The 26,529-nt window shown below is 39.7% G+C and overlaps 1 protein-coding gene across 1 annotated transcript; it reads left to right on the plus strand.

Annotated features, from left to right (window-relative positions):
• Nucleotides 1-298: 298 nt before the first annotated feature.
• kif5aa (kinesin family member 5A, a) lies at nt 299-21,096 on the plus strand. Its single transcript, XM_034695640.1, has 29 exons — nt 299-1,179; nt 4,457-4,544; nt 4,626-4,699; nt 5,056-5,160; nt 5,319-5,367; nt 5,484-5,539; nt 5,679-5,766; nt 8,655-8,779; nt 8,898-9,002; nt 9,701-9,849; nt 10,044-10,192; nt 10,327-10,511; nt 10,854-10,922; nt 11,103-11,309; nt 11,704-11,850; nt 11,985-12,173; nt 12,287-12,404; nt 12,617-12,678; nt 12,923-13,032; nt 13,191-13,292; nt 13,753-13,813; nt 14,033-14,104; nt 14,393-14,497; nt 14,826-15,042; nt 15,292-15,466; nt 15,697-15,776; nt 15,948-15,987; nt 16,255-16,340; nt 18,332-21,096. The coding sequence occupies exons 1-28, from the start codon at nt 1,051-1,053 to the stop codon at nt 16,331-16,333; spliced, it is 3,135 nt and encodes a 1,044-aa protein (XP_034551531.1). The 5' UTR covers nt 299-1,050; the 3' UTR covers nt 16,334-16,340; nt 18,332-21,096.
• The last annotated feature ends 5,433 nt before the right edge of the window (nt 21,097-26,529 follow it).

A 26,529-nucleotide genomic window follows, 5' to 3' on the forward strand; every position in this document is an offset into this window, starting at 1 on the left:
GATAGGCTTAGTGAATTTACAGGACTCTGCTGTGTTGTGTAACTGTTAACTCTTAAACTATTGCACTACACTCTGTAAATGGGCGTGATTATGAGACAGTTACATTAATATGGTGGCCCTGAAGTGCGAATTACAACGGTAATTCAGAAAACACTACGGCAAATTGGTTAATGTGGTCGTGTTTTCTGAATTGCCGTTGTAATTTGCATTTCAGGGCCACTGTACATGAAGGTGCATCTCTTAAATCCCCTATGTTAGTGTATTGCCCAAAGAAGGTGAGGCCTTGTGTCATCTTTAATCAATAACCTGACTGCAGTCTCATCAAGGCTGGTGTGAGAGGTCAGAGTATGTCTGTGATGATGAGTTTCTGAATCAGGCCCTGCAGCTGCTTCACACAAAGTGCTGATGTTATCCCTCATTATTCTGTTCGGATATGACGCAGCACTTTTGGGCTGTGGTTTCCGCCTGTCTGAGAGGATGCTGAGCTGACAACGGCTGGAGGTACCGCTTTAAAGAGATGGATGCAGACCACGCCCTTCCTTTCCTTTCCGATAGAGGGCGATGTGGCGACCAAAGCTGGCCAACAACAGCAGTTTTTACCTCACTGCCCTTCCAGCAGCATCTCACCTTCAACCGGGCCGACGCGCATCCACCGCCGCATCCAAAAAAACAACAAGATAAAACGCATAAGAGAAAAGGACAGCGTCACATAACGCGACAAGAGACACCGGGCGGTAGTGCTGTTCGCTGTGTTGATGATGTAGGGAATCGTTTGCGGTTTTACGTCTGAATTAGTCCGCCTCACTGCGACAAGGAGCATCCTCCAGCTGCGCATAAATAAACGGGAGTCTTTCTCAGCTCTCAAGGATAAAACGTCGAACCTCTCCAGCCATCCTCATCCTACTCTCTACGACGCAGGACGAAGCACCTACAAATACCTCGTCCTTCACTTTGACGGTGAGAACAGGCCTCGATTGGCGACGGGTCTCCAGCTTCAGCAGCATCTCCGCTCTCAGCATCCTTCCTCCTCCTCCTCATTGAATCTGCGCCATGGCCGAGACCCAAACGGAGTGCAACATCAAAGTGCTGTGTCGCTTCCGCCCTCTGAACCAGTCGGAGATTGTGCGCGGGGACCAGTTTATCCCCAAATTCCAAGGAGATGACACCGTTGTCGTCGGGGTGAGTACAGGGAATCGCTTTGTTGTAGGCTATAGATGGTGGAGGCCCTACATCAATAAATCATCAGCTCGAGCCGTCTGTTTGGGTTGGGACTGGAATCATAATAATCGGTTCCAGACCCACAGGGAACCACCACACCTTTTCATCAGGATCTGGATTAGGCGTCAAGAATTAAGGCCTTATGTTAATGCGCAAACTGCATCATCATCTTCAATCTATGCTGAAGAGGTTATGAATTGAACAATCAATTACATTATTATCCATAAACATACTTGTGTGGCAGATGCTAATCCAACATTTTAAATTAAATCTCTGTATTTCTTCATTGGGCCTTATTAGTCAGTCCTTGCCCTATACAAGTAGCCTGATTCATAACACATGTAATAGTTACCACCCACTAAATAAATAAATAAATAAATAACTTAATTAATTAAAGTCAAGAAGGCTATTTTACACTCTCATATTGATGGGTCTATTCATTCATTCAGAGTGCTACCCTTATTATCCTTATTAATCTCTTTTAAATGCTGTCATCAAGGGGTGAGATCATCACTCAGACAGTATGACAGAGATGCTGGTGCAGAGGTGAAGCCTGGTTATGATCCATAATGTTAAACTGGGGACACATGAGAGGAGATGAGCAGGGGATCCAACATCTGATGACGCTGTCTTGTTTACTCCAAACATCAGGCTACTTTATGTTTACAAGGGCTGAATTACAAATGATATGCAAATAATACATCATTGATTCTCCTTGAGTTCTGACTTTGATCTTTTTATTTCAGCGAGGCAACCTTTTTAGATTTACAATAAGGATTTAAAAATTACATTTGGTAAAAACTGAAGAGATAAGCTATATATTTGATCCACTCTTTTAAAACGTTGTCTCAAACGTTTCTTTATAAGTCTTGTTTTAAAGATATGCAAGCAAAAAAACAATAGGATTCTTGTTGCATAGATATCTCTGAGATTTGAATTAGATTCAACTTTTCACATTACTTGTATCTGTTAAAATAGATCCCACCCCTGTTAATCAAAATCAATCCAAAGACCCACATTGTTGAGCCAAATAAAATGCCCAAGGCTTGTCCATCAGTTTAATTAAATTATTGTCAACCACTATATCAGCTCTATTTATCTTTGTGAAGCAGAATTCACGAAGTGTTGGATTGATCACCCACTTGTAAGGAGCGTGAGCTGGGTATTGTGATACAGATCACTTAAAAAAAAAATGTAAGAGCTGTTGATATTATACTAAGGATACATGTTTTTGACCTTGTAAGTTGGTGGTTGTCCCTGTACCACTCTTCAGAGATTTTATTTTAGACAATGATATCTGATAAATGAAAAAACACGAGGACTGCATAAAACTTTTTAAGAGAGATATATTGTCAGGTTTGGTTCTTGCCATTGTTGACAAATGCAGCATGCAGAGGTCAAAATTATGTCCGAACTTTCTCCTGCAATGGAACCATCTTGACCTGACCTTCCTCTCTCCTGTCAGCATGACTCGGTACAGTTGAGTCAGAAACTGATCCCTCTAATTGCCTCCAGAGAGGATCAATACGCATCCAGTGAGCTCATTCCCATCGCTGACTGACCCGCTTTCTCTTGTGTCCCACTCCGTCTGCCTTTTCTATCTTTCTCCTTTTGTCTCAGTGTTTTGCTTCATTCAGCTTTTTCTCTATTTTCTTGCTTCCTCCTCAATCTCACCCTTGTTCCTCCTTTGCTCAGCCATCCCAGTTTTTCATATCTCTGCTTGGTTCTTCTCTTTCCTCCCTCCCTCATCCTGGGCCTGATTATCTCTCTGGTAAATCACTCTGTCATGGGGGCGGTCTGCAGATGAGTCAATTTGTTAATGACATTTAATACAGCTTGTGTCCTGCCCACATTATTGTGTTGCATTGTAGCCTATTTATCGATGGTATGGTGACATTCAGGAGTATTATACTGTAGCTGTTTTTTGCATTGAGGCTTCGCTGAGTCACTCGTTTGGGTGTTACCAAGAGGTAGCTTGTAATTTAAGGGGGGGATTAGATTATGACAGCTACTTTATGAAAGCTTAAATATTGACAGACATCAATGAAAACATCAAAAAGGGTTCATGGTATGTTCAAGCTGTCAGACACTTTCTACTGATTTCACAAGTCTTTAGCCACTTCAACATTTCACAGCTTTATCTGTTATTTTTTGACAACTTACCTCCTTATAATGTACACAAGTAATCATATTAATGCCATCAAATGTGGATTTTTTTCCTAACACATCAGAGAGACACTAAATTCCGGCCACCTCCTCAGTATGTCTGGCTAGCATCTGTAGCTGAAAGTTAAGTGGTATCAAATGAAAATGTTCCTATAGTCAAACTGGAGAGTGGAATGAAAGACAAATCATTCATTGGGGTATATTTGGTCTTCCTGCTAAAATGAGATGGAAAGAGTGATACCCCTCCCACTGTTAAATAGGAAAGTTGGTAATAGCTCCTTAGTCTAACTCATTAAGTTAAAGGTCTTCATGGTTCTGCATATGACTTATGTTCTAGCATAAGATTGGAAGCTTGTGCTAAAAGAAGAGCTTTTATTTAAAGCACATTGTAACCGAGTTCTGGATGAGATATGGTTCTTACCAGCTGGGGGAAAGAAACACTGCAGAGCTGACTTTCTCACTCTTTGCTGATGTCATCTTATTTCTCTGCTGGAAAATAAAAGATGAATTGCTATTGTACCTGCTTGTCCAGATAAGGTTGATATTACCTTATTACCTTATTAAGGTATGATGTATGATGATTCATATCACGTGGAACCAATACAGTTTTTATACCTTTTTAACCATCTAAATAATGTGCACTTACACGTCATTTGAAGTGGTCATTTAACGTTTTGACAAGTTATTAATTCCATGTGTCTTCGACTCAATCATTATTTTGTGTGTTTCCTGACCTTTAAATAACAAATATAGGACAGAGAAAGTGTCTTGTGAGCTGGTGAACAGGCAGCGACCATATACTCCACCAAAACAAAGACACCTGACTCACTGCTGAAGTGAAATCAATTATTTTGACATGTATTTTAAAAAGATAATTGCTGTACAAAGACATATAAAGTAAGACACATTTTGATTGGCTAGTTTGCTGTGCCTTTTATCTGCTCAATTCCAGTCACATTTCATTAAACCTGTAGGATGTAAAACAGCAGCTGTTTTGATGTCCTCAGACTATAGAGGGAAACTCAGTATAGAGATACATTGTCAACATTTGTTATTTTCCTGATCTCTGCAGGGGAGGTCCTACTCGTTCGACCGAGTGTTTCCGGTCAACACCACCCAGGAGCAGGTGTACAACACTTGCGCTAAGCAGATTGTCAAGGGTGAGGATCAGCTGCATCACTATAAAGTGGATTTCTGAATGCATTTTCTTTTCTCTTATGTTTTCCTTTGGGTTTTTTCAGATGTCTTGTATGGATACAATGGTACTATCTTCGCATATGGACAAACCGCCTCCGGGAAAACTCACACCATGGAGGTAATTAAGTAAAAACATTTCCACATTGGTATTGTCCAACCAGTCCAAAGATTGATTGATTTATTGATAACACAGAACAGTAAATAACTGTATTTAACTTGTGTCATGATAATATCTCCAAGTTAAAGTTTGTGTCACTGTAACTGCTAGAAATGTGTGGCAGGTGTTTCAGAAGAGATCAACCAGTCTTTTGTAAAATAGGTGTCTTGTTTTTTTTTTCTTACCTCTTTTTTTTCCTCAGAATGTTTTTTTTTTCTTCTGCCGAGCCATTTTATTAAATCTGAAAGGAGCAACTACACAAAGTCTCCTTTGACCTTTCACCTTGTTATACTTTAAACATCGACCTCCTGTTTCAGGGCAAGCTGCATGATCCCCACCAGATGGGAATCATTCCTCGCATTGCTGAGGACATTTTCAACCACATCTTTGCTATGGACGAAAACCTGGAATTCCACATCAAGGTATTGTAATACATTAGTTTGTGAGTTAATGGCTTGTACAGCATTTTGTGTGTTATTTTATATGTATGTATGAAAGAAAGAAAAAAAACATTCTGCATTTTAGCCCAAGCAAGCTTTAAACATGATGATATATTTAATTGTTTTTCTATTTTCAACAGGTCTCATACTTTGAAATCTACATGGATAAAATCCGTGATCTTCTGGATGGTTAGTCCCAATTAACTTTCAATGCTATTTTTTAGATAAAAAAGCAACCAGTGTTACTTCTGCATGACTTTTTTTCAGAAATACTTTTAAAAAACTAAATTTTAATCTCTTTTTAGTGACAAAGACCAACCTTTCTGTCCATGAGGATAAGAATAGGGTGCCATATGTCAAGGTTTGTCAGAGTTGTTTGTGTGTTTTGTATGTCTTTGTATGAGGTACAGATCTGCCTGTTTTCCTCATCAGATACATGATGTAAAGTCTCTCACATGGTGTGACTATGTATTTTGTGTTCTGTCCTCTTCTTGCCTCAGGGATGCACTGAGCGTTTCGTCTCCAGCCCCGAAGAGGTTATGGATGTGATCGATGAGGGCAAGGCTGCCCGTCATGTTGCTGTTACCAGTGAGTCTTTATTTAAAAAAATGTCATAACTACAAAGGTTATTCAGTAGACATACGAACATTGCAATCAAAAATCAAAAACAGCGACACATCATTATCCTTTTTTAAAGAAGAGAGTAAATTCTCTTGTTCCTCCTTTCGCATTTCAGAGCACGAGATCTCGTTTCTCTTCAGAGGCAGCAGAAGCGAGGGTTACTTGTTAGTGAAGCGCAAAGTGACAGCTGAGTCGGTGAAGCCTGTTATTGTGTTGGGTTATGTAATATTCCTGTTACAGCGCACTATAATGTTCAACGTCATTTATTCTCATAAAGAGAAATAAGATCCTGTCAGAGGGAGCTCACAGCTCGTAACTGTTCAGTCATTCTTAGGAACAAACTAAACCAGCTCCTTCTTCTTGCTCATTTAAGAAGCTGGTAGCAGTTTGCTGCAGTGTTCATTAGTTCACTTTTGATTCATGCAAAACCTTTAAAAAAAAGCTCTGATCTGTGACACTCATGCTGCTGACTCACTTCTCTGTGGTCCAGTAATATCTGACTAATACCGCAGGTGTACAGGTCAGAGTGATGATTTAGCTTCACTGTACATCTCACTACTATTTAATAACAGGGAGCTAGAAAATAGCATGTGACCTAATAACCAAAATACAGCTGTCATGCGGTTTTGGTTTATATTTTAAAGGGTTAAACTGAAACAATGCTTCTTTTTTTTAATCAAGATTAACATTGATTACACTACTTTCCTTTTTAACAAGTTACATTTCTAAACTGACTAGTATTAGTTAATGCCACCGTGACAAATGTTTCTTTGCATATGATGTATTTCAAATGGGTAAAATAAAACCTCCTTAAGAAACTATGTAAGAAACAAGCCTTGGCAGTATATTTATCAGTTTTCTTTACGAGTCTCATGCTGACTCACCAAGCTGAGGTCGACTGAAATGAAAAGAGCAAGGACAGATGAGCGTTGGGATTCAGTGCTGAACAAAAACACAAGAACTGCTTCGCTGTAATAAATCTCAACCTGCAAAGTTCACTTTCCTCCCTCATAAATCATTTTGTGCCCTGAGTGTTTGTGTTCAATAAACTCTCTGAGTTATTACCATAAAAAATGTTTTGTGTTCCCCTATGGTGCAAAGTGATTGACGGAGTGTGGACTTGAATGCATACTTATAGAAAAAGATGCATAAGGTGGTCTAAGGGGTAAATACTACATTTTGTGAAAAAGATCCAAGTTCAAGCAAACGAAGAGTTAATTTCCTAAAAAAAAAGTGTAAACAACAGTAGCTTATGCCATATATGGTCATTCTAATTAACCACAAAAACCAACATACAAGAGTTGACTCAACTGTAGTCATAAAATATGACTTATCTGGTTCTTTGTTACAACAATAGAGCACTTGTACATTACTTTTTGAGCTGCAGCTCCACACACACAATGACTGTGCATTAATCCTCCTTTCTCTCAGTGCCAGTCTAACTCACTGCAGCTTCCTTATGATGAAAATCTGAGCAAGGAGGATGAGTAACAGGTCAAAGTGATACTCTCAATCAAAGAGACTTAAATGAAACATACCAGCTTTGCCAAATTAAAATCAGTAAAAAAAAACAGCGTCATCTTATGTGGAGCATATCCAATCCAAACTCGGGTGAGGCCCTCTCGGGTGAGTTTCATGCCTAATTTAATTTAACCAAACCTTCAGTATTATAAACTAATACAAATATATTTGTCTGAAGCAGAATGAGATAAGAGGATTTTCTCTGCAGACACAGGCACTCACCCAGCAACAGAGTGTTACTATATGTGAGACTACAGCACGCTGACAGCTTTTCTATAAGGATGAAAGATCAGATAGCTCATCCTACTCAGATTTTTATGAAAGAACATGGTTGTCGTGAATCAGTATCGACTGAGCTGATCGAGGATCAATGTCTTACCAGACTGGCCAATAAAATACAGTCCCATTAAACTCACTACCCTGACTCTGAGCTGAAGTTTTGCTGAGAGGAGATCTGTCAGAAATGTTTGATTTTATGGTGTAAAATTTGGAAAATGATGTGGTAATTGGATTCCATGTTTCCTTCCTTTATAACAAACCAAATAGATATCATGTATTTTGAAAAGCAAAACTTAGACCTCGTCTATTTTGCATCCATTGATGAAGGGAAAATAAAGACGATGTTTTATCCGTGATAGAATCTCACAACAATCAAACTTGTAATCTCAAATGATGTAAGCAGCAGTGGATCAGATTTTGTAAAATGCGGTGCTTCCAGGCAGCACCGTCTTCTCTGTTTCCTGTCTGATGCCTGCTGACTCACTGTGCTGCAGAGAGGTGTGCCAATAGAGGACTAATGGAGCGACATCCCACAGACATTTAGCTGATGCCCTCAGATATCATCTGCAGAGAAACCTGAACTTTTTGTTTGAGAGGAGGTTCGATGAAAGGGGCATTTAAATCAATGCTGTTTTGTGCACTCTGTAAAGTGATGGTGCTGTTCTGCTGCAGTAAACATTTATTCTGGTTGACAAAATGGGATGTTGCAGATTGTGACATTTGTTATTTTACTACATTTAGGTGACATGATCCCAAAAAGTGAGAGGGGCATGTGGAGTTTGTTGTTTCTCAAAAACTACCCATCCTTCAGTCTGAATTTTGCAGTTGAAATGTAATTTTCTCATAAACTGGACCGTTTGAAGAAAATTGATTTAAAACGAAAAATGTCACTCATGCTGTTGTTTCTTGAAGGTTTGATTAGGCTTATATATACCTTTATGACCATCTGAAAAAGGATGAACTGCTACAAAACAATCATATCTAAAGGTATAGTGCTGCAGAAAATCTCTTTGCCTTTCATTAGCTTTATATGTGTTGCCTTTATCTTTACGCAGACATGAATGAGCACAGCTCTCGCAGCCACAGCATCTTCCTGATCAACATCAAGCAGGAGCATGTGGAGACCGAGCAGAAACTGTGTGGAAAACTGTACCTGGTGGATCTGGCTGGTAGTGAGAAGGTAAGAGACTCCACAGAGTCAGTAACGATTCAATGTATTCAGCCACTTCAAATCCATCACTCTTTAATGAGTGTGTCTGTTGTTTAACTGAAGTCATCCCGTCCCTTTTTTATTCCAGGTCAGTAAGACCGGTGCTGCCGGAGCCGTCCTGGATGAGGCTAAAAACATCAACAAGTCTCTTTCTGCTCTTGGAAATGTCATCTCTGCTTTGGCTGAGGGCACGGTGAGCCCCTTCAACTTTCCTCCATCTATTTTCAATTTGTGTGACTGTACTGTGTACAGTAAAACAGACCAGGTGGAATAATAGTAAACATACTGTATTTATCTTTTACCAAGTTAAGGCTTACTTTGGTGATTTTAGGCTCATGACATATGTTTAATTTCTATTTCTTTAACCATGTGTCTCCTGTTGCTGTGTTATATTTCAGCTCCAGAGACTGTAGCAGTAGACCTGTAGCCTTCTTCTTTCATTTTTAAAACTTAACAGACTGTTGGTCTCTCTTTGCATCTTGTTCAAAGAATCTATAGAGCTTGTTACAGACACTCTTCTTCCCTCCCTGCCAACCTAACAGGTTTTTCCATTAAATGGCAAAATTGTCCCCATCAGTAACAAATTAGTTTGTCATGCTCAATTCAAAAAAGGGAATTAAAGATATATTTAAAATTACAAGTTTATAGGACTTATATTTTTGCTGAAGATAAGCTGCTGATGAATCACTGCAGTGGTAATCAGCAGAGAAATTAAAGCGCAAAAAATACCTCAGAAATGTCTGTCTTTGTTGTCTCTTGATCTTTATCTTGTTTCATCTCTTCTTTTTTAATTACCATCCTTTTCTTTTTAACATCTGACTGACTTTTTGATTGTCCTCTCTTCATCTCCTCCTCCTCCATCCTCCCCCTCTTCTATCCTCTGTCCTACAGAAAAGTCACGTTCCATACCGTGACAGCAAAATGACCCGTATTCTGCAGGACTCCCTTGGTGGAAACTGTCGCACCACCATGTTCATCTGCTGCTCTCCCTCCAGCTACAACGATGCCGAGACCAAGTCGACTCTGATGTTTGGACAACGGTAGCTATATCTGTGGATGAAGTCAATAAATCCTGGGAAATAAATATTAGTTCCAAGATATTAGTGACTCAGTTTATAACTGTTTCCACCAACTACCATTTTAACCAAATTATCCCATTGATCTTTTGAACATAAATTTATTCATCAGCCTTTTTCTTTTTGGCTTAAAAATCTGATTATCTCTCATTGTCAAGTGCCAAGACCATCAGGAACACCGCCTCCATCAACCTGGAGCTGACTGCAGAGCAGTGGAAGAGAAAGTACGAGAAGGAGAAGGAAAAAAACAAGACAATGAAGGAAACCATCCAGAGGCTGGAGGCTGAGCTCAACCGCTGGAGAAATGGTGAGACAGATTGAGAGTCTCCTCACTTGCTGCCTTTTAGCTGAAGCTTTCTTAAAGTTGCATGATTCAACTTCTTGTGTTGACATTATAAACAAAACTAAGATACGCAAATGTGCCTTCATCCCTATCCACAGGAGAGAATGTGCCTGAAACCGAGCGGACCACAGATGTGGTGAACCGTATAGACCGTATAGAGTCTATAGAGGAGCGCCCCATTCTGGACAATGACACCTCCTCCATTGTGGTCCGCATTTCTGAGGAGGAGAGGCAGAAGTATGAGGAGGAGATTCGCAAACTGTACAAGCAGCTGGATGACAAGGTCCAAAAACTAAAACACAGAAATACTAATGTCAATGGACAGTTTTATTGTTTACTAAACTTAGTTCTACTGTTACTGATGTTGTGAATTCACAACTTCTGTTGTCATTGAATTATACATTAAAAATAATCACTGACAAAAGAGATTAAAACTGGTCAGAATATGTTTAAAGATAAGATAAGATATTCTTTATTGATCCCTCATAGGGGAAAATATTTGTTACAGTAGCTTATAACACAGGGCAGGGTTCTTCAGAATGTGTCACATTCATGCTTAAACACAAACATGATACTGAGGCTAGATGGAACTGAGGTAGATATTAAAGATAACATGATTTTGCAGGATGATGAGATCAACCTTCAGTGCCAGCTGGTGGAGAAACTGAAGCAGCAGATGCTGGACCAGGATGAGGTCAGTACACACAATCTCACCCAAACACTTCCACACTGTTTGCATGCAATAATTGTGGATAATTACTAAATCTAAACTTAAACTTAAGCCAACTTCCATCTATCTAGCAGCCCCTATACAAGAATAAGGAAGATTCACTGCTTGTCTATTTCACTGCTTTCCATCCCTCTGTCTCTCCAGCTCCTGGCCTCATCTAAGGGAGATGGTGACAAGGTCCAGGCTGAACTCGGCAGGCTGCAGGTGGAGAGCGACTGTGCCAAAGCTGAGGTGAAGGAGGTTCTGCAGGCTCTGGAGGAGCTGGCTATCAACTACGACCAGAAGAGCCAGGAGGTGGAGGAGAAGGGCCTGCAGAACCAGCTGCTTGCTGACCAACTGTCCCAGAAAATGGTATGTTTGAATCAGAATTGTGTGAATTTTTGAAATGGACAGAAGGAGAGCTAAAAGTCAAAGACAGAAGGGAAAACTGACAGACACATGTGCTTGATGGACTATAGACAAGCATATGCTGTAGTGTTGCAGGTTCCAGAAATTGAAAGTGCTGTTGGTTTGATAAGACAGACCAGTGCTGAAACAAAGGTGTTTCTGCATAAGTCTCTGCATTCGTCTAAGCTAACTGGAGCTGACAAGCAGATTCTCAGATCAGTTATGTTTGTTGACGTACATAAAAATTTGAAAGATGTATATTCAACATTCTTTAGTGGAGGTCTCAAGTTGTTCTTTGCTTCTTAATGTGTGGAGTTCTTTCCTAAACTGACTCTCTTCTCTCTTTTTCTTGTAACAGGCCAGTCTGATGGAGCTGGAGGCGGAGCTGTCTCGTATGCAGGAAGTGAGCGGTCAGCAGAGGAAACGCATCGCTGACGTCCTCAATGGTCTGATGAGGGACCTCAGCGAGTTTAGTACCATTGTGGGCAACGGGGAGATCAAGCTGGTGAGTATAAAATGAGTTTACATTAAAAAGATAGTAAGAGAGATAGTTTGCCACTCTAAGTCTTATTCTGCTGCATGAGACTGCTGGAGGAGCTGTGGAAGAGATGAATCAGAGTTTTCTCCTCAAATCCACAGCCAGTGGAGATAAGTGGTGCGATTGAGGAGGAGTTCACTGTGGCTCGCCTCTACATCAGCAAGATCAAGTCTGAGGTGAAGAGCATGGTGAAGCGCTGTCGCCAGCTGGAGAACATGCAGCTGGAGTGCCACCGCAAGATGGAGGAGACCGGGAGGGAGCTCTCCTCCTGCCAGCTCCTCATCTCTCAGGTGAGAATGGTAGAAGGAAGGAGATGAAAACTGATGAAGGGATGAATACAAAAATCAGTCATACTTTGTCATGGCTAAACAAATTCTGTTTTTCAAATTTTTAAATGTTACAGCATGAGGCTAAGATCCGCTCTCTGACGGAGTACATGCAGAGCGTGGAGCAGAAGAAGAGGCTGCTGGAGGAGAGCCACGACTCCCTAAGCGAAGAGCTGGCCAGGCTGCAAGACCAGGGTAACATGCAAACCATGCATTTATACATAAATATTTCTATAGTTACAGGATTATTTTATTCAACCAAAAAGAAAAGGAATCTTTTTTTATTTGTTAAAAAAAAAAATCACCACTCAAAACAGAAGGACATTTCACTTGAAAGAATTTGCCTGAAGATATAATGTGGTTGAGGCTCTGTGGGAAATAACTTATTTCTGTTTTTCTTATACCAGATAACTCCCTGATGGATGAGAAGGAAGGGGAGAAGGGCGAGACTGAGGATAGTAACATTAAGGTAAAAACCTCAAAAGGCAATTTTCCAGTACCCCTCCTGAAACATGAAGGCATTTATTTAAACACAAATATGACTCAGGCATGCGAGAAAATTACACTTGAAAAATATGATGCAACGGCTACATCATCTAGCCCTGCTTGATCTCTTGCTTCAAAGAAATCACAGATTTTGTATTGTTAAATGTTTGCAGCTGAAGCCTGTATCCTTTAATAGATGTTGCATGTTTGCTTCTTTTATTGTGCAGTCAACTGCTCGTCAGCAGGGGGAGTCTCACCGTGGCCTCCACCACAAGCAGCTGGCCCGCCTGCGGGATGAGATCAACGAGAAGCAGAGGATCATCGACGAGCTCACTGAGTCTGTGGCCATTTATTATTTCTGTATAGTCACACAAAAATACAATGGATTTAGTCATTACTTATCTCTGAAATAACATGTTTGATGTAGAAGATTTCAATCTAAAGTCTTCTTCTTTTTACCACCTCATCACGTCTTCAATTTTTTCACATCTTCAGTCGCAACTCCAAGCTGGAGCTGGAGCTGGCTCAGGTGCGTGCTGACTTTGAACGCCTGAAGAGCCAGGACAGCACCAAGAGCGAGCGCCTGGAGGAGCTCTCGTAAGATCTAATTTCTCATACTTAACTTAACATGTCAGAGAAGATATTATTCCAACTTTAAGAGTCTCCATTGGTTGATATTTCTTGTTGTATTTTAATGATGTTTTCATCAAAATTATTGAAATTGAAATAAAGAGGTGAGAGTCAAATTTCCCTTCTCTTAAATTCCAGTAGAGGGCAGCCAAAATGACTCTGTGAATATTGTCCTTACATGCACAGAAATAATGGCTTTGTCTGGAGACACAAATGATGGAGACCACAGTCTGTATGTGGGACACAAATATACAAGTTGTGTAAAATAAAATGTAGGATTTCAGTATTGTACTAAAACGTTTTATTCATTATATTTATATAATCAGTATTATCAGTATAATACTTCTCATCACTGAAATTCATGCTGTTATTTATTATTAATCAAAAATTGTCTATTTTATTATGATTGCTTTTCTGTTCATGTCAGATTCCTGCATGAGCGCCATGAGCAGACCAAACAGGACTTAAAGGGTCTGGAGGAGACTGTCGTAAGTGCATCATTCTGTCTCCTCTCTATGTCTGTCTTTTCCCCATCCATCAGAGTCAGACCTTTTCACTAAAGTGAAACCTTTCTCAAACATCTCACGCATCTTGAGACAACATTTGAATTAGCACTGTGTAAATACTTATTGACTGATCGATCGATCACAGTGCCCATACTTTTCTCTTGAACCTAAACCTAAACTCTGCACCCGTCTGTCCTCCAGGCCCGCGAACTCCAGACCCTCCACAACCTGCGCAAGCTGTTCGTTCAAGACCTCACGTCGCGGGTTAAAAAAGTAAGCTGCTCATAGATGATAACAGCAGAAAATAACTCTGTGGATTTTGTAATCACGCTAAGTGGGCATTAATGAATCTACAACATGATTGTAATTTGATAAACCTCAGTAAGAAAAGCAACATGTTAGGGTTAAGTTTCAAATGCCATCCAAGTTTTTAACCAGCAGGTTAGCAGTGTTTTTAAGAGCTGCTGTCCTGTCCAGTGTTTCAGTAATTACTGCCTTAACAGAATAGAAAATCATGTCCTCTAACTTTCCTTTGATTTATTTTTCAAATCTTCTCTGCAGAGTTCCGAAATGGAACCTGATGATAGCGGGGGGTCTTGCACCCAGAAGCAGAAGATTTCCTTTCTTGAAAATAACCTGGACCAACTTACAAAGGTTCACAAACAGGTAAGAAACTTTCTAAACAATCAGAGGAAATATAGCATAGGATGATGTCGACAAGGTCTGAGATTTGAACCATTTTAAACCAGAAGACAGTTTTATTCTGATACCTTTACTTTTAAGATATCCATGTTTTGGAAGATCATTTGCCTGCTACTTAAAAACAGTACATTTTACACCCAGAAGCTTGACCTGTAAAAAACTATCACTATATTTAGTTTAGTAGACTATCACTAACTATATATATATAAATATATATTTATTTTTACCTGTCACCAAGTACTGCACCTCTGTGTCACCTGTCATCTCTCTCTCTCTCTCCTTCCACCCCCAGCTGGTTCGTGACAATGCAGATCTGCGCTGTGAGCTTCCAAAGCTGGAGAAACGTCTTCGGTCTACTGCTGAGAGAGTTAAGGCCCTGGAGACTGCACTGAGGGATGCAAAGGAGGGTGCTATGATGGACCGCAGGCGCTACCAGCAGGAGGTTGACCGCATCAAGGATGCCATGAGGACAAAGAATGCCATGAGGCGCCCCCATGCAGCACAGATTGGTACTGCAGTTAAGCTTGTTGGTGTAAAGATGTTAGGAAGTAGATGTGAGATATGAAGACACATGACTTTTAGGTTTAATTGATGTTTTGGTTTGGACATATGTGAAGCCTCCTGTATTTCTAGTGTGTCCACTAGTTTGTGTAATAAATTGAAAGGCATCTTATTGTAAATTACTTAACTTTTTTCAATCATATTAGAGGCCCAATTTTGTATTTGTACTTGACCTTATAACTTTATCCTCCCAACAGCCAAGCCTGTGAGACCAAAGCAGCTGCCCGTCTGCTCTCCCACCAACCCGTTCTACACTTACATCCGTGCCACTGAACAGGCCAACACCTACAGCAACGCCCTCTTCCAGAACAGCGCAACACAGCCCGCCTCCGCAAGTGTCAACAGCAACCCAAACTCTATCCAGAGCAACACGTGAGTTCAAATCCTTTCAACTTCTCCAGATACACATTTCATGCTTTAAAGTCAGGGATGTCTATAATGCCCGTTACCCAAGGTTAGGATGAGACTGCACTGGTCTCCAGATGATAGATGAAGCATTTGATATTTACCTTAACAGGCTTCTTACTTAAATACTAACTGTTCCTTACTATGTTTTCTGTGTTTGCTCTGATTGTGTCATTAATCTGTGGGTTTTTTAACAGAGTTTCCACAGCGCTGGGTTACAGAGCAGGCAGATATAATGGAGACACACTGGAGTCCTACCCACTCAATATTGACAACGGTAAGTGCAAGAGCACACACATGCACCTGTATCCAAAATAATGTGAACACTCATGTTTTGGAATCAGATTGCATACATGATTCACATTATGTCCATAAGAGCCGTATAACATGTAGTTCTGTTTGTGCTACTTAATTACGAGATCATGAAACACTTGTTTTTTACCAACAGGTAACGCCATCACGGAAACAAGAGACATCAATGACAACAGGTGAGGAAAAAGAAGAAGAGAACTTGAGCTTTATTTATTTCTGATCACTCCAATTAACTGAATGCAAGATTAGGATTAATCTACATTAAACATTTAACAGTTTATGTATTTATATAAAGGTTGAATGAGAGTGAGTCAATGTTGGATCATTTAAGTTAATGAGGCTAAAAATCCTCCTCACCTTGTTAGTTGAAGTGATGTGTGGTAAACAGTTATGGTAAACTGAGTTGTGTACTGACTTTTGTGTTTGTGTATTTGAATCTATAGAAGTGATGTTCACTGTGGCAGCGAGGTGGATGATTCCAACAGGCACTACATCATTCAGCAGGAGACCGCTGCAAGTTAATGCCCTGGTAAATTACAAAGAACTGAGATCACATGCACTCTGACCGTACACACACACACACGTGCGCAATTTAAAACTTGTGTTTATGTTTACCACTCAGATGGATTTGGTCACTGTATTTTATGTTTTAACCAGTTAATTAAAAAAGGAATATTTTATGCAAAGATAAATACTAAGACAAATAGTCAAAATCACATCAGTCTTCTTACAGCCGATATTTAATCTTATTTTCTTTAAATTTAAATTCAAACTCCTTTTAAAATTGAAGTTTTAATGTTTTCTCATACAGTGGGGCAAAAATGTATTTAGTCAGCCACTGATTTTGCAAGTTCTCCCACTTAGAAAGATGAGAGAGGTCTGTAATTTTCATCAGAGGTACACTTCAACTATGAGAGACAAAATGAGAAAAAAAATCCAGGAAATCACATTGTAGGATTTTTAAAGAATTTATTTGTAAATTATGGTGGAAAATAAGTATTTGGTCAATAACAAAAGTTCAACTCAATACTTTGTAACAACCTTTGTTGGCAATGACAGAGGTCAAACGTTTCCTGTAAGTCTTCACCAGGTTTGCACACACTGTAGCTGGTATTTTGGCCCATTCCTCCATGCAGATCTCCTCTAGAGCAGTGATGTTTTGGGGCTGTCGCTGGGCAACACAGACTTTCAACTCCCTCCACAAATTTTCTATGGGGTTGAGGTCTGGAGACTGGCTAGGCTACTCCAGGACCTTGAAATGCTTTTTACGGAGCCACTCCTTCGTTGCCCGAGCGGTGTGTTTGGGATCATTGTCATGCTGGAAGACCCAGCCATGTTCCATCTTCAATGCTCTCACTGATGGAAGAAGTTTTTGGCTTAAAATCTCACGATACATGGCCCCGTTCATTCTTCCCTTAACACGGATCAGTCGTCCTGTCCCCTTTGGTGTTCTTGGGATGCAATTCAGCATTCTTCTTCCTCCAAACACGACGAGTTGAGTTTTTACCAAAAAGTTCTATTTTGGTTTCATCTGACCACATGATATTCTCCCAATCCTCTTCTGGATCATCCATATGCTCTCTGGCAAACTTCAGACGGGCCTGGACATGTACTGGCTTAAGCAGGGGGACACGTCTGGCGCTGCAGGATTTGAGTCCCTCTCAGCGTAGTGTGTTACTGATGGTAGCCTTTGTTACTTTGGTCCCAGCTCTCTGCAGGTCATTCATCAGGTCCCTCCGTGTAGTTCTGGGATTTTTGCTCACCGTTCTCATGATCATTTTGACCCCACGGGATGAGATCTTGCGTGGGGCCCCAGATTGAGGGAGATTATCACTGGTCTTGTATGTCTTTCATTTTCTTACAATTGCTCCCACAGTTGATTTATTCACACCAACCTGCTTGCCTATTGTAGATTCACTCTTCCCAGCCTGGTGCAGGTCCACAATTTTCTTCCTGGTGTCCTTCGACAGCTCTTTGGTCTTGGCCATGGTAGAGTTTGGAGTCTGACTGTTTGAGGCTGTGGACAGGTGTCTTTTATACAGATAACCAGTTCAAACAGGTTTTTTTTCTCATTTTGTCTCTCATAGTTGAAGTGTACCTCTGATGAAAATTACAGACACCTCTCATCTTTCTAAGTGGGAGAACTTGCATAATCACTGGCTGACTAAATACATTTTTGCCCCACTGTATATGAAAAAATAGGAGCAAAATATTAATTATAAGAGAAGTGGTAATACAGAATGTTTATAGATTAGGTCATTGGAAAAATTCTTCTTCACTGTGGAGTGTCTTTTTATATTTATGTCAAGCAGAGAATGAGAAGTCCCTGCAAATGTCATTTCCCGACACACTGCTAAGAACATGAAACTATGGCTGCCTGGTTAGAGAAAAGATCTTGCAATTTGCATTGGGAAAATGGTCGGCAATAAAAGCAAAAGTGTGTTATTAGTCTGCTGAGACCAGAGAAATCTGTGGTTTCCTTTAATTGATTTCTGTGTTTCGTTTATTTTCTCTTTTCAGGAGATGACCAAACACTGTACCACCCAAGGACTGTCCCCTCCCATCTGCATGCAGCCTGTCCCTCTGTCTCCACACTGCATCTCTGATGAAGATGATGATGAACATCTGTAGCCCCTGTAGTCTTTTAACTAGATGAGACCCTCTCTTCCCCCATGGTGACTGCATCACCCTCAGGTTTGAGGTGCCGTCTCTCTCAGTTCAGCCAGTGCAGGGAGGAAACTGTAAAAAAAATATTCTGTTTTTATTTTTCTCTGAATACAGAACCTTGTATTTACTCAGTGGTCGCTCAGCCACTCAATTTGTCTCTAGATATGGCTGATGATAATTACTTCCGTAGTGGTTGAACTGGAAAGGGACTGACTTCACCCCTGATACTTAGTACACACATGTTGTAAATAATATTATTGCTGTATACTCCAGTAGAGGTTACTGACCATCAACTGTTTGTGTGAATGCACTGCCTCCACCCTTCCCTGCACACATCTTCTTACGGACATCATATGGATGACATACTGTAGGCAGACATGACCTTTTTCTCTGCCGTAAATAAGAGTATAAGTGTGTAACGCCAGCTTGTAACAGAAGACCCAGACTCTGCATGCATGTTGCCTAGCGGGTTAGCTTTCAAATCTTTGCATGTGTCCTGATTCCGGTCAGGAGCTGGTATGCTGTGCGTGAACAGTCTGATCGACTTTGACAGATGTCAGAGACACAGACAGAGAGAAGGAAAGAGAAAGCTGGTTTCCCTTTAATCCTGATCCTGGTTCAGTTTTTTAGATTACATATTGAAATCAAAACTGAGCTGATGTGTTAATCCGGCTTAAACACTCCCAACACAATAGGTAGTTTTAATTTAATATTGGAGGAAATTAGATGTAACATGCATGAGGGAAATCTGGCCTAGAATTGCAGTGTGTATAGAGGAAACCTTTTGTAATTGCTTTGATACTGTGATGCTGAAGCTGTACGATGCCACCGTACATTGTTCAGATAATGTTGCCCTCATCTATTTGAAGTGGCTCCCTTCCTGCATTGCACCTACAACTTGTAACAACAACATAACAAGCTTTTACAAGAGTTGCTTTCTCATAATCAAACTAACACTGTCATGTCCATACATTTGTATTTACTACCTCTAGAGCTGCTCATTACACATCTATTACAGTATACTGAAATATCATCCTTTCAAACAGCCAATAAGAGCTGTTGTAGAGTCTCTAGACTTAGTCTTAACCTTAGAACAATAATAGCTGTAAGTAGTTAGAGAAGTAGTTATGCTCTCCTAACATACATATATACAAACACAGATCCCTTTTTTCATCTTATAACAGGATCAGAGCAGGCAACACAGTGGAAGGTCGATTATCAAAACAGAAGTATATAGCAGAAATATTCAACAGTTTTTCTCTTTTGGTGCTTGATACATTTCTATTTAGCACCTTAAGGGTGGAGGAGTTATACGTGCATCTTTCGTCTCCTTGTACAGACGTCTTATTTTAGTATGAAAACTTGGTTTTTAATACAGACATGAAATAACATCACAAACCTTTTTAGTGACCGTATGGAGGTTATTCAGTGTTTCAGTGCTTTATAACAGAGCCAATAATGTCCAGTGGTGATGGAGTGTCTGCCCCAGACCAGCATCCACCAGTCTGGTGTGGACACACTGTTTGACAGAACATTGTTATGTAAAGCGTGTTGTCAGGTCGTGTTGTTATTCTTCTGTTTGAAATCCTGATCAGCCAATCAGGACAGAAGAGAGCACGAGCCTTACATGAATGATGAAGACTGATGTGTTTGGACGTTGCTGAGTCACTGGATAAAAGGACAGATTGGACCAGCAGAATGCATAACAACAAAATCAATTTAGATCTCAGCCAATATCTACTATCAGACATTTTGATCATGAATTAAGTGTTTAATCATATTATTCGTCTTACTTAAATAATTAATCATTTAATTCCACACCGAATATTTCCTCTTGTAAAGTTTCAGTAAATTCCGTCCCATGGCTGGACTTTTATATAATTATTTGCAGAAACGTGCCCAAATGATTACTCATCTAACTCTTAACAGCTTCTTCATGATGGCACTACTCCGTCTCCTGCTCTTACTGGCATTAACAACATCTCAGGGCTTCACATTCACAATCACAGCCACCATGGGCCACCGTCACTGTCTTCCATGGATTTAGAAACCATGTGAAGGCTGATGAACAATCATGTTAATGTGTGTTTTTTGAGGCTTAGCAGAACTGTGTGATGAATCGAATTATGCAGAAATAACATCATATTATACATAGTACATAACCTGTCATTTCAAGCACATGACACCAAAAAGAGAAGAGAAAAACGCTCAGCTGCACCTGGTCAAACCCTACTGAATGTGTCCAAGCAGACCCTCAAATTGTCATCTTGTATTTATTATAGTCAAATTTTAAAAAGGGGGGAATGTGTACTATATTGTCACCTGCTATTCCACTGTCTGATTTCACATATCTAAATACATGTGCTATATATTGTTAATCTTGTAAGTAAAATAGTGTGCCATGACATAGTAAAATGCAAAGAGAGGCACATGCTAACTTTGTTTAGAGAAATGTTTGTTTTATTTACTGGTATTTCTGTATGCCTATACTGTAGCGTCAACCTGATTATGTGAAGATTCACCGTGCAGAATTTCTGTATATATAGACTCATCAATATGCTGTATTGTATGTGTACCATTGTGTTGTATTTAACAGTTCAATAAACTTGTAGAAAGGAGGTTTTGGAGGAGTCATTTCATTCCAAAGACTTTATTTATCATTATAGGTAATGTTTCAGAAAAAAAGAGAGAAGTGTGGGGAGGCGGGGAAGAAGCTGAAAATGGCCCCATCTCGGGAATAAAAAGGAAACTATATTTATAGATATTTATTTGAAAGGAGATTCATTTTAATGGCTTTCCTTCTCTAATTTTCCAGCATAAATCAAATCAGTCAACTGATTTAATGAACACACTGAGAGAAATGTTCTCTAGAACTTCCTCATGCTGCCTTTTAGCTACAATGACAATTAGATGGACTGAAAAGCTAGACTCCAAATACACATCTTTTATTCAGTATATCCCAGCAGTTGATTTTTACCAAACTAAATGCAACTCTCACTACATATCTCTCTCTGTCACTGATGATGAGTTGCATGTATGCTGGGCACTCTAATGTCTCTACAACAGAGAGCTCCTACTAACCTAAACAGGAAATACATTTTCAAACTATGTTATGAAAGGAACCTTTGCAAAAAAAGTAAGACATTACAACATTTTTGGTGTTGTAGAGAGAAATAGAAATAAGTTCAAGAATGACCCCCCACCCAAGTAATGTGGTCACAGTGGTAACTTCCTCATTGATACCCGTATTAATTTAAAAAAAATGAATGAAAATTCAGAGGTGTAGATGTGAAACATTTTACAATGTCCAAATTTCAGGCATTTTGCTTTAATATTTAAAATAAACAACACTAAATATAAAAAGTATAGTGTAGTAGTCAACCTCTCCTGTCACTAAACACAATAAAAAATGTTTGAGTCTGAGACTCCAGACTTTTTAAAAGGTACTTTACAGCTGTATTATAATAAATTCATATGTGAATGGTCAGTATTCTTTATTTAAAGAATACGTATTATCTATGAAAATTATCATTTACCCCAGTTCCCAAATCTAGTTGAAAGGGTTAAATACCATTTAGCAAAGAGACTTCCTCTGTGCCCTCTGATATTATTGTAAGCTGCTCTCCATCGTTCCCACGAGAAAGGAAGCTGTGATGTAAACAGCAGAGGCATGTGAAGCATCTTTATATGATGTGTGCTTTGTTTCAGTGTGGTGGGGACGCTGCATGTCCGTCCTGCCACAGTCTGTTGGATCATTAAAGATTATCAGACGTGGACGAGTGAGAAAAACTTACTTAATAAATCTGAAGTCAAGCTGTTACGAAAACGACATGTATTGCAGGCCTATTCAGCATTATTCTAAACTGCAGGCTATTTCAGTACACTTTGGGGAGGGGGGGGCTTAAAGTATAACGTTCTGCGTTATGTACACATGGAACTATTTTGCAGATTGATTTTTAAAGGGTTCAAAAACATATCCATTAAGTTGGGTAGAAACGTGATGCTCTTCTTTTCATTCACCGCCCACTCAAGCTGTCCATTGATTTCCATTCACTCCCCGCGCATCCCCGCCGCGCGCTCCCGCTGCCAGATCCGCTGTTGGATCAAACTCGGGAGACTCTGCGGCACCAGGAGGACGCTGCACCTCCGACCCAAACTAAAGGGCGCGATGAGCTGCCCTAGCTGCTGCAGCATTCCAACTCTAACTCTGCACACAGTCTGGACTTGAGCAACGAGCAAGGTAGAGCACCCACACTCAATAAGTTTCAGATTGTTGGTGATATGCCGAACATGCTTGACCTTTAAAACCATAAATGCTGAATAAGAGGCCGTGTTGTTCATATAATGCTTCAATGGGCTCAAAGTTGGCGAATTGTGGGACTAATTGACTTGTGTCAAATTGGTGTCAAGTTAAAGCAACACTTTCCGCCCTGTGGCTTGTCACACTGATTAAGTATTGACAGCAGAAAGACAGCATTACAGTTTTGAATCTTATGTTATCATTATTTTGATTCTGTTAATCATGTCTATTATGTTTTCATAATGTTGTCTGTGGAATCTCCTTCACTTAGAGGGCCTGTGAGAAGTAAAGAGGCCCATGGTGTTTATTTTGACACAGTGCTGTAACTGTATAGCAGCACAGGCCTTTGCATTATGCATGTACTGGCACTGCAGTATGTTAATGCCGGGGATCCAAGATCAATAGTGACTTTTTCAATACTGAATAATTAAAAAAATGCTCTTCTATTATCACCAACTATTAGAAAGATCATTCATTTAGCTTACATTATGTGATTTCAAGAAGTGATCCCACACTGCCACTGTACACTGCAGTATTTACACTTGATTGTGCCAGAGGGTGTCTTCTTAATAATAGCTAATTTACTTCCAAACACACATCAGCACCAACTCTTGTTTCAATCCAATAAAATCAATAGGCTATCAAGAGGATAAATGAATCCATTCTGATATTCTTTTGATCAGAGGTCAAGGAGAAGGCGATAATCTTCAAAACTCTGCACTCTGCTGACTGTCAGTTATATAAATTTAAGACTGATGATGTGATGACACCCACAGACACACATATACAGACACACACACAAACGCCCACAGACACACACACAAACACACACACAAACACACTCTCAGTGGTCTTATATTCCTACTCCTGCAAGCTTGTCTTATTTAATAAACTGTTGGATGATTGTTGTGGTCAGACACAAATACTCTCTCCTGATTGATGTGCACAAGTGTGTTGAAACATTATTATGTCGGATGTCATTTATAGTTTAGGTTTGAGATAAAATGGAACATCTTGATTAGCAAATATCAGGAGTAAATTACACCAGTGGTCATTATTTTATCTTACATTATATTTTATGTTTCTCTTTTGGTACACCCTTTAAAACGAAGATGATTAGAATAAATATGATTGATTAATGAGAATTTAATTAAGATAAAGTGAGGCAAATTTGAAGTGTTGATTAGTGGGTTTCTGTGTATTTGACTTATTTAATCATTTCTCAGGTACAGGCTCAACAATAAGTCAAAAAAGTAACTGAAAGATGATACATAATAGACAAAATAAAACTGTTTAGTGCTCTAATTTGCTGCTGTCTGTTATTCCACACCTAATGTTTAATGTTCCTCCTGTGGGACTTGAAAACTTTGGCTCCGGTAACCAGCTGTTACTGTCTGTCTGTGTGGCTGCGTCTCCCCTAGTCAAGGGCTTCTTCACTGCTGTGTGGCCAGGTTATAAATAAGAGGCTTGAAGGGATTTTTTGCGTGTGTGTGTGTGTGTGTGTGTGTGTGTGTGTGTGTGTGTGTGTGTGTGTGTGTGTGTGTGTGTGTTTGTGTGTGTGTGTGTGTGTGTGTGTGTGTGTGTGTTGTTTAACCAGCTGCTTGGAGGTTTGTTTGTCTACCCTGAGTGCAGGTGTACCGCTTGGCCTCTAGATGCTGTTCTCGGGCCTGTTTTAGCTCTTTCCCCTGACCGGCACCAGCCACCCTGCTCTGGAATCTTTGTGTGTTGAATCAGCATCACCTGTCTCCTATTTTGAAGCTATGTATGGCTGTATGTGACTTGTTTAAGGTTTGAATATGTTCAAATCTTTCAAATAAACATCGATTCAAGAGTAAGAAAACAGCATACTACATACATACTATATAGCTGATGTTGCTGGATACTTTTCTCTGAGACATATAGGCCCAAAAATCATTAAGTTAACAGTCAGACATTTGCAGAGATTTAAGAGTGTAAGGGGATTGCCTCTGTGGTGTTTATTACAAAAGAAATGTACTAATATTTCAGGCTGAGGAAAAGTGGAACCACCCATATTTTGAGGTTTTATTACTATATTACAGCACCATTATTAGCTTCCATAAGATACGTTGCTGCCTTGTGTGTTTGTGTGTGTGTGTGTGTCTGTGTGTGTGTGTGTGTGTGTGTTCTCGTCTAGACAGAAAGGAGCATGGGAAAATGGCCTTTCCTTTCCTCGACAGACCACCAGCAGTGACATTCACAAATAGATTCATATATTGACAACTTAATGACGACAGTGTAAAAAGGATCTGGTCTTCAGGTGAATATAGAGGATATTTAGCAGTGATCACCGTGCCCAAAATTGTTCACTGCCCATAGTTTTTTTCATGCGAACGCCATAAACTAGTACATTTTGTCACAAGCTATACGTTTTTATCGAAACAGAAACCTAAACACAAAGAAACAAATGAAAAACCACAAAAACTAACATTAGATCTCCTCGAAACTGCTACAAATCAAGCTCTACAGTACTTTTAATGAATACCTTAGATTGAAGCATGAGAAAAAGTTATTCTCTGAGTAAGAGTTTCATTGATTTCAATTCAAATCTCAAGTCAGTAAGTCCCCAAATAATTTGTCTAAAGGCATGTGGCAGATGCACTTAATTTAAAAGAATGACTTTGTATCAGTATGTCACAGCAAAGCCTGCCCTTTAATGCTGCCTGGGTATACATTCCTACCATTGCATGACTTGTGAGATTCAGTAAATGTTCATGTCTTCCTGAGAATGATTTTTTTTTCTTTTATCGAGCAGAATCATGATATCAAAGCTCAAAATTATCTGTTTCTTTGGTGTATGATCAAAATACTTGTAAACCTTAAAACATTCAAATTAGCCTCAGCTTGATTTGTCCTATGTATTTAATAAATCAGCAAATGTTAGCATGCCAAAAAATAAATTAAAAAAAACAAGTTATTTAACATGGTAGGCATACATGCTAAAATAAGAGTAGCATTGTCATTGTGAGTATACTGATGTACACATTCAGCTAAAAGCCTCCTGTGTCCAGACAACCTCACAGAGCTGCTAGCCTGGCTGTAGAGTATAGAGGAAAATTTTCATCCACACTCCGCTACAGTTTATTGGTGATGTGATGAACTTTTTTCTAAAGCCCTGCTGAGACATGACACTCAAGCCCTGCTTTGACATGAATCATATAGGAGTCATTTTATTAGAATCCAGCCTAAGGAAGATGAACAAACAAACAGTCTGACATAAAGCTCGATAAAACCTTGCCAGTGGGCCAGCACTCGGTCAATGCTATGGACATTTGCAATAGTAGAGTAGCTATTCTTGAATTCACTTTACATTCTTCAAATGTATCAGAGGAAATATGAATGCTTTGAAATGTAAGTTATATTTATTTTTGTTTGGTTTTGCCAAATATTAAGGCCTGAATGTGTCTTTACTTGTTAATCCAGCTACTGCAGGCGTCAAATTTCATACAGACATGAAAAAACAATATGACAATGTTTTCTTTTAAATCCACCCAGCCTCACAAGTCATTCTGAGTGGCCCAAACAGCTCGTGGTGATTGGTGACCTGTAGGGTTAGCTTCGGAGGAGACTGTGAGGGGTCACACAGTGAGTAAGAAGGCCAAAATAGACATCACCCCTTCATTCCCCCACTGGGTCAATTTGTCTCTCTTATCCCAGAGCTGTCACTGCAGAGCAAGTGTTGAATCACACAGCCTAGATCTGGTTCAGTCTGAAGAAGACCCCAACTGTTTGA

The sequence above is a fragment of the Notolabrus celidotus genome, chromosome 11, assembly GCF_009762535.1.
Source record: "Notolabrus celidotus isolate fNotCel1 chromosome 11, fNotCel1.pri, whole genome shotgun sequence".
Lineage (NCBI taxonomy): Eukaryota > Metazoa > Chordata > Actinopteri > Labriformes > Labridae > Notolabrus > Notolabrus celidotus.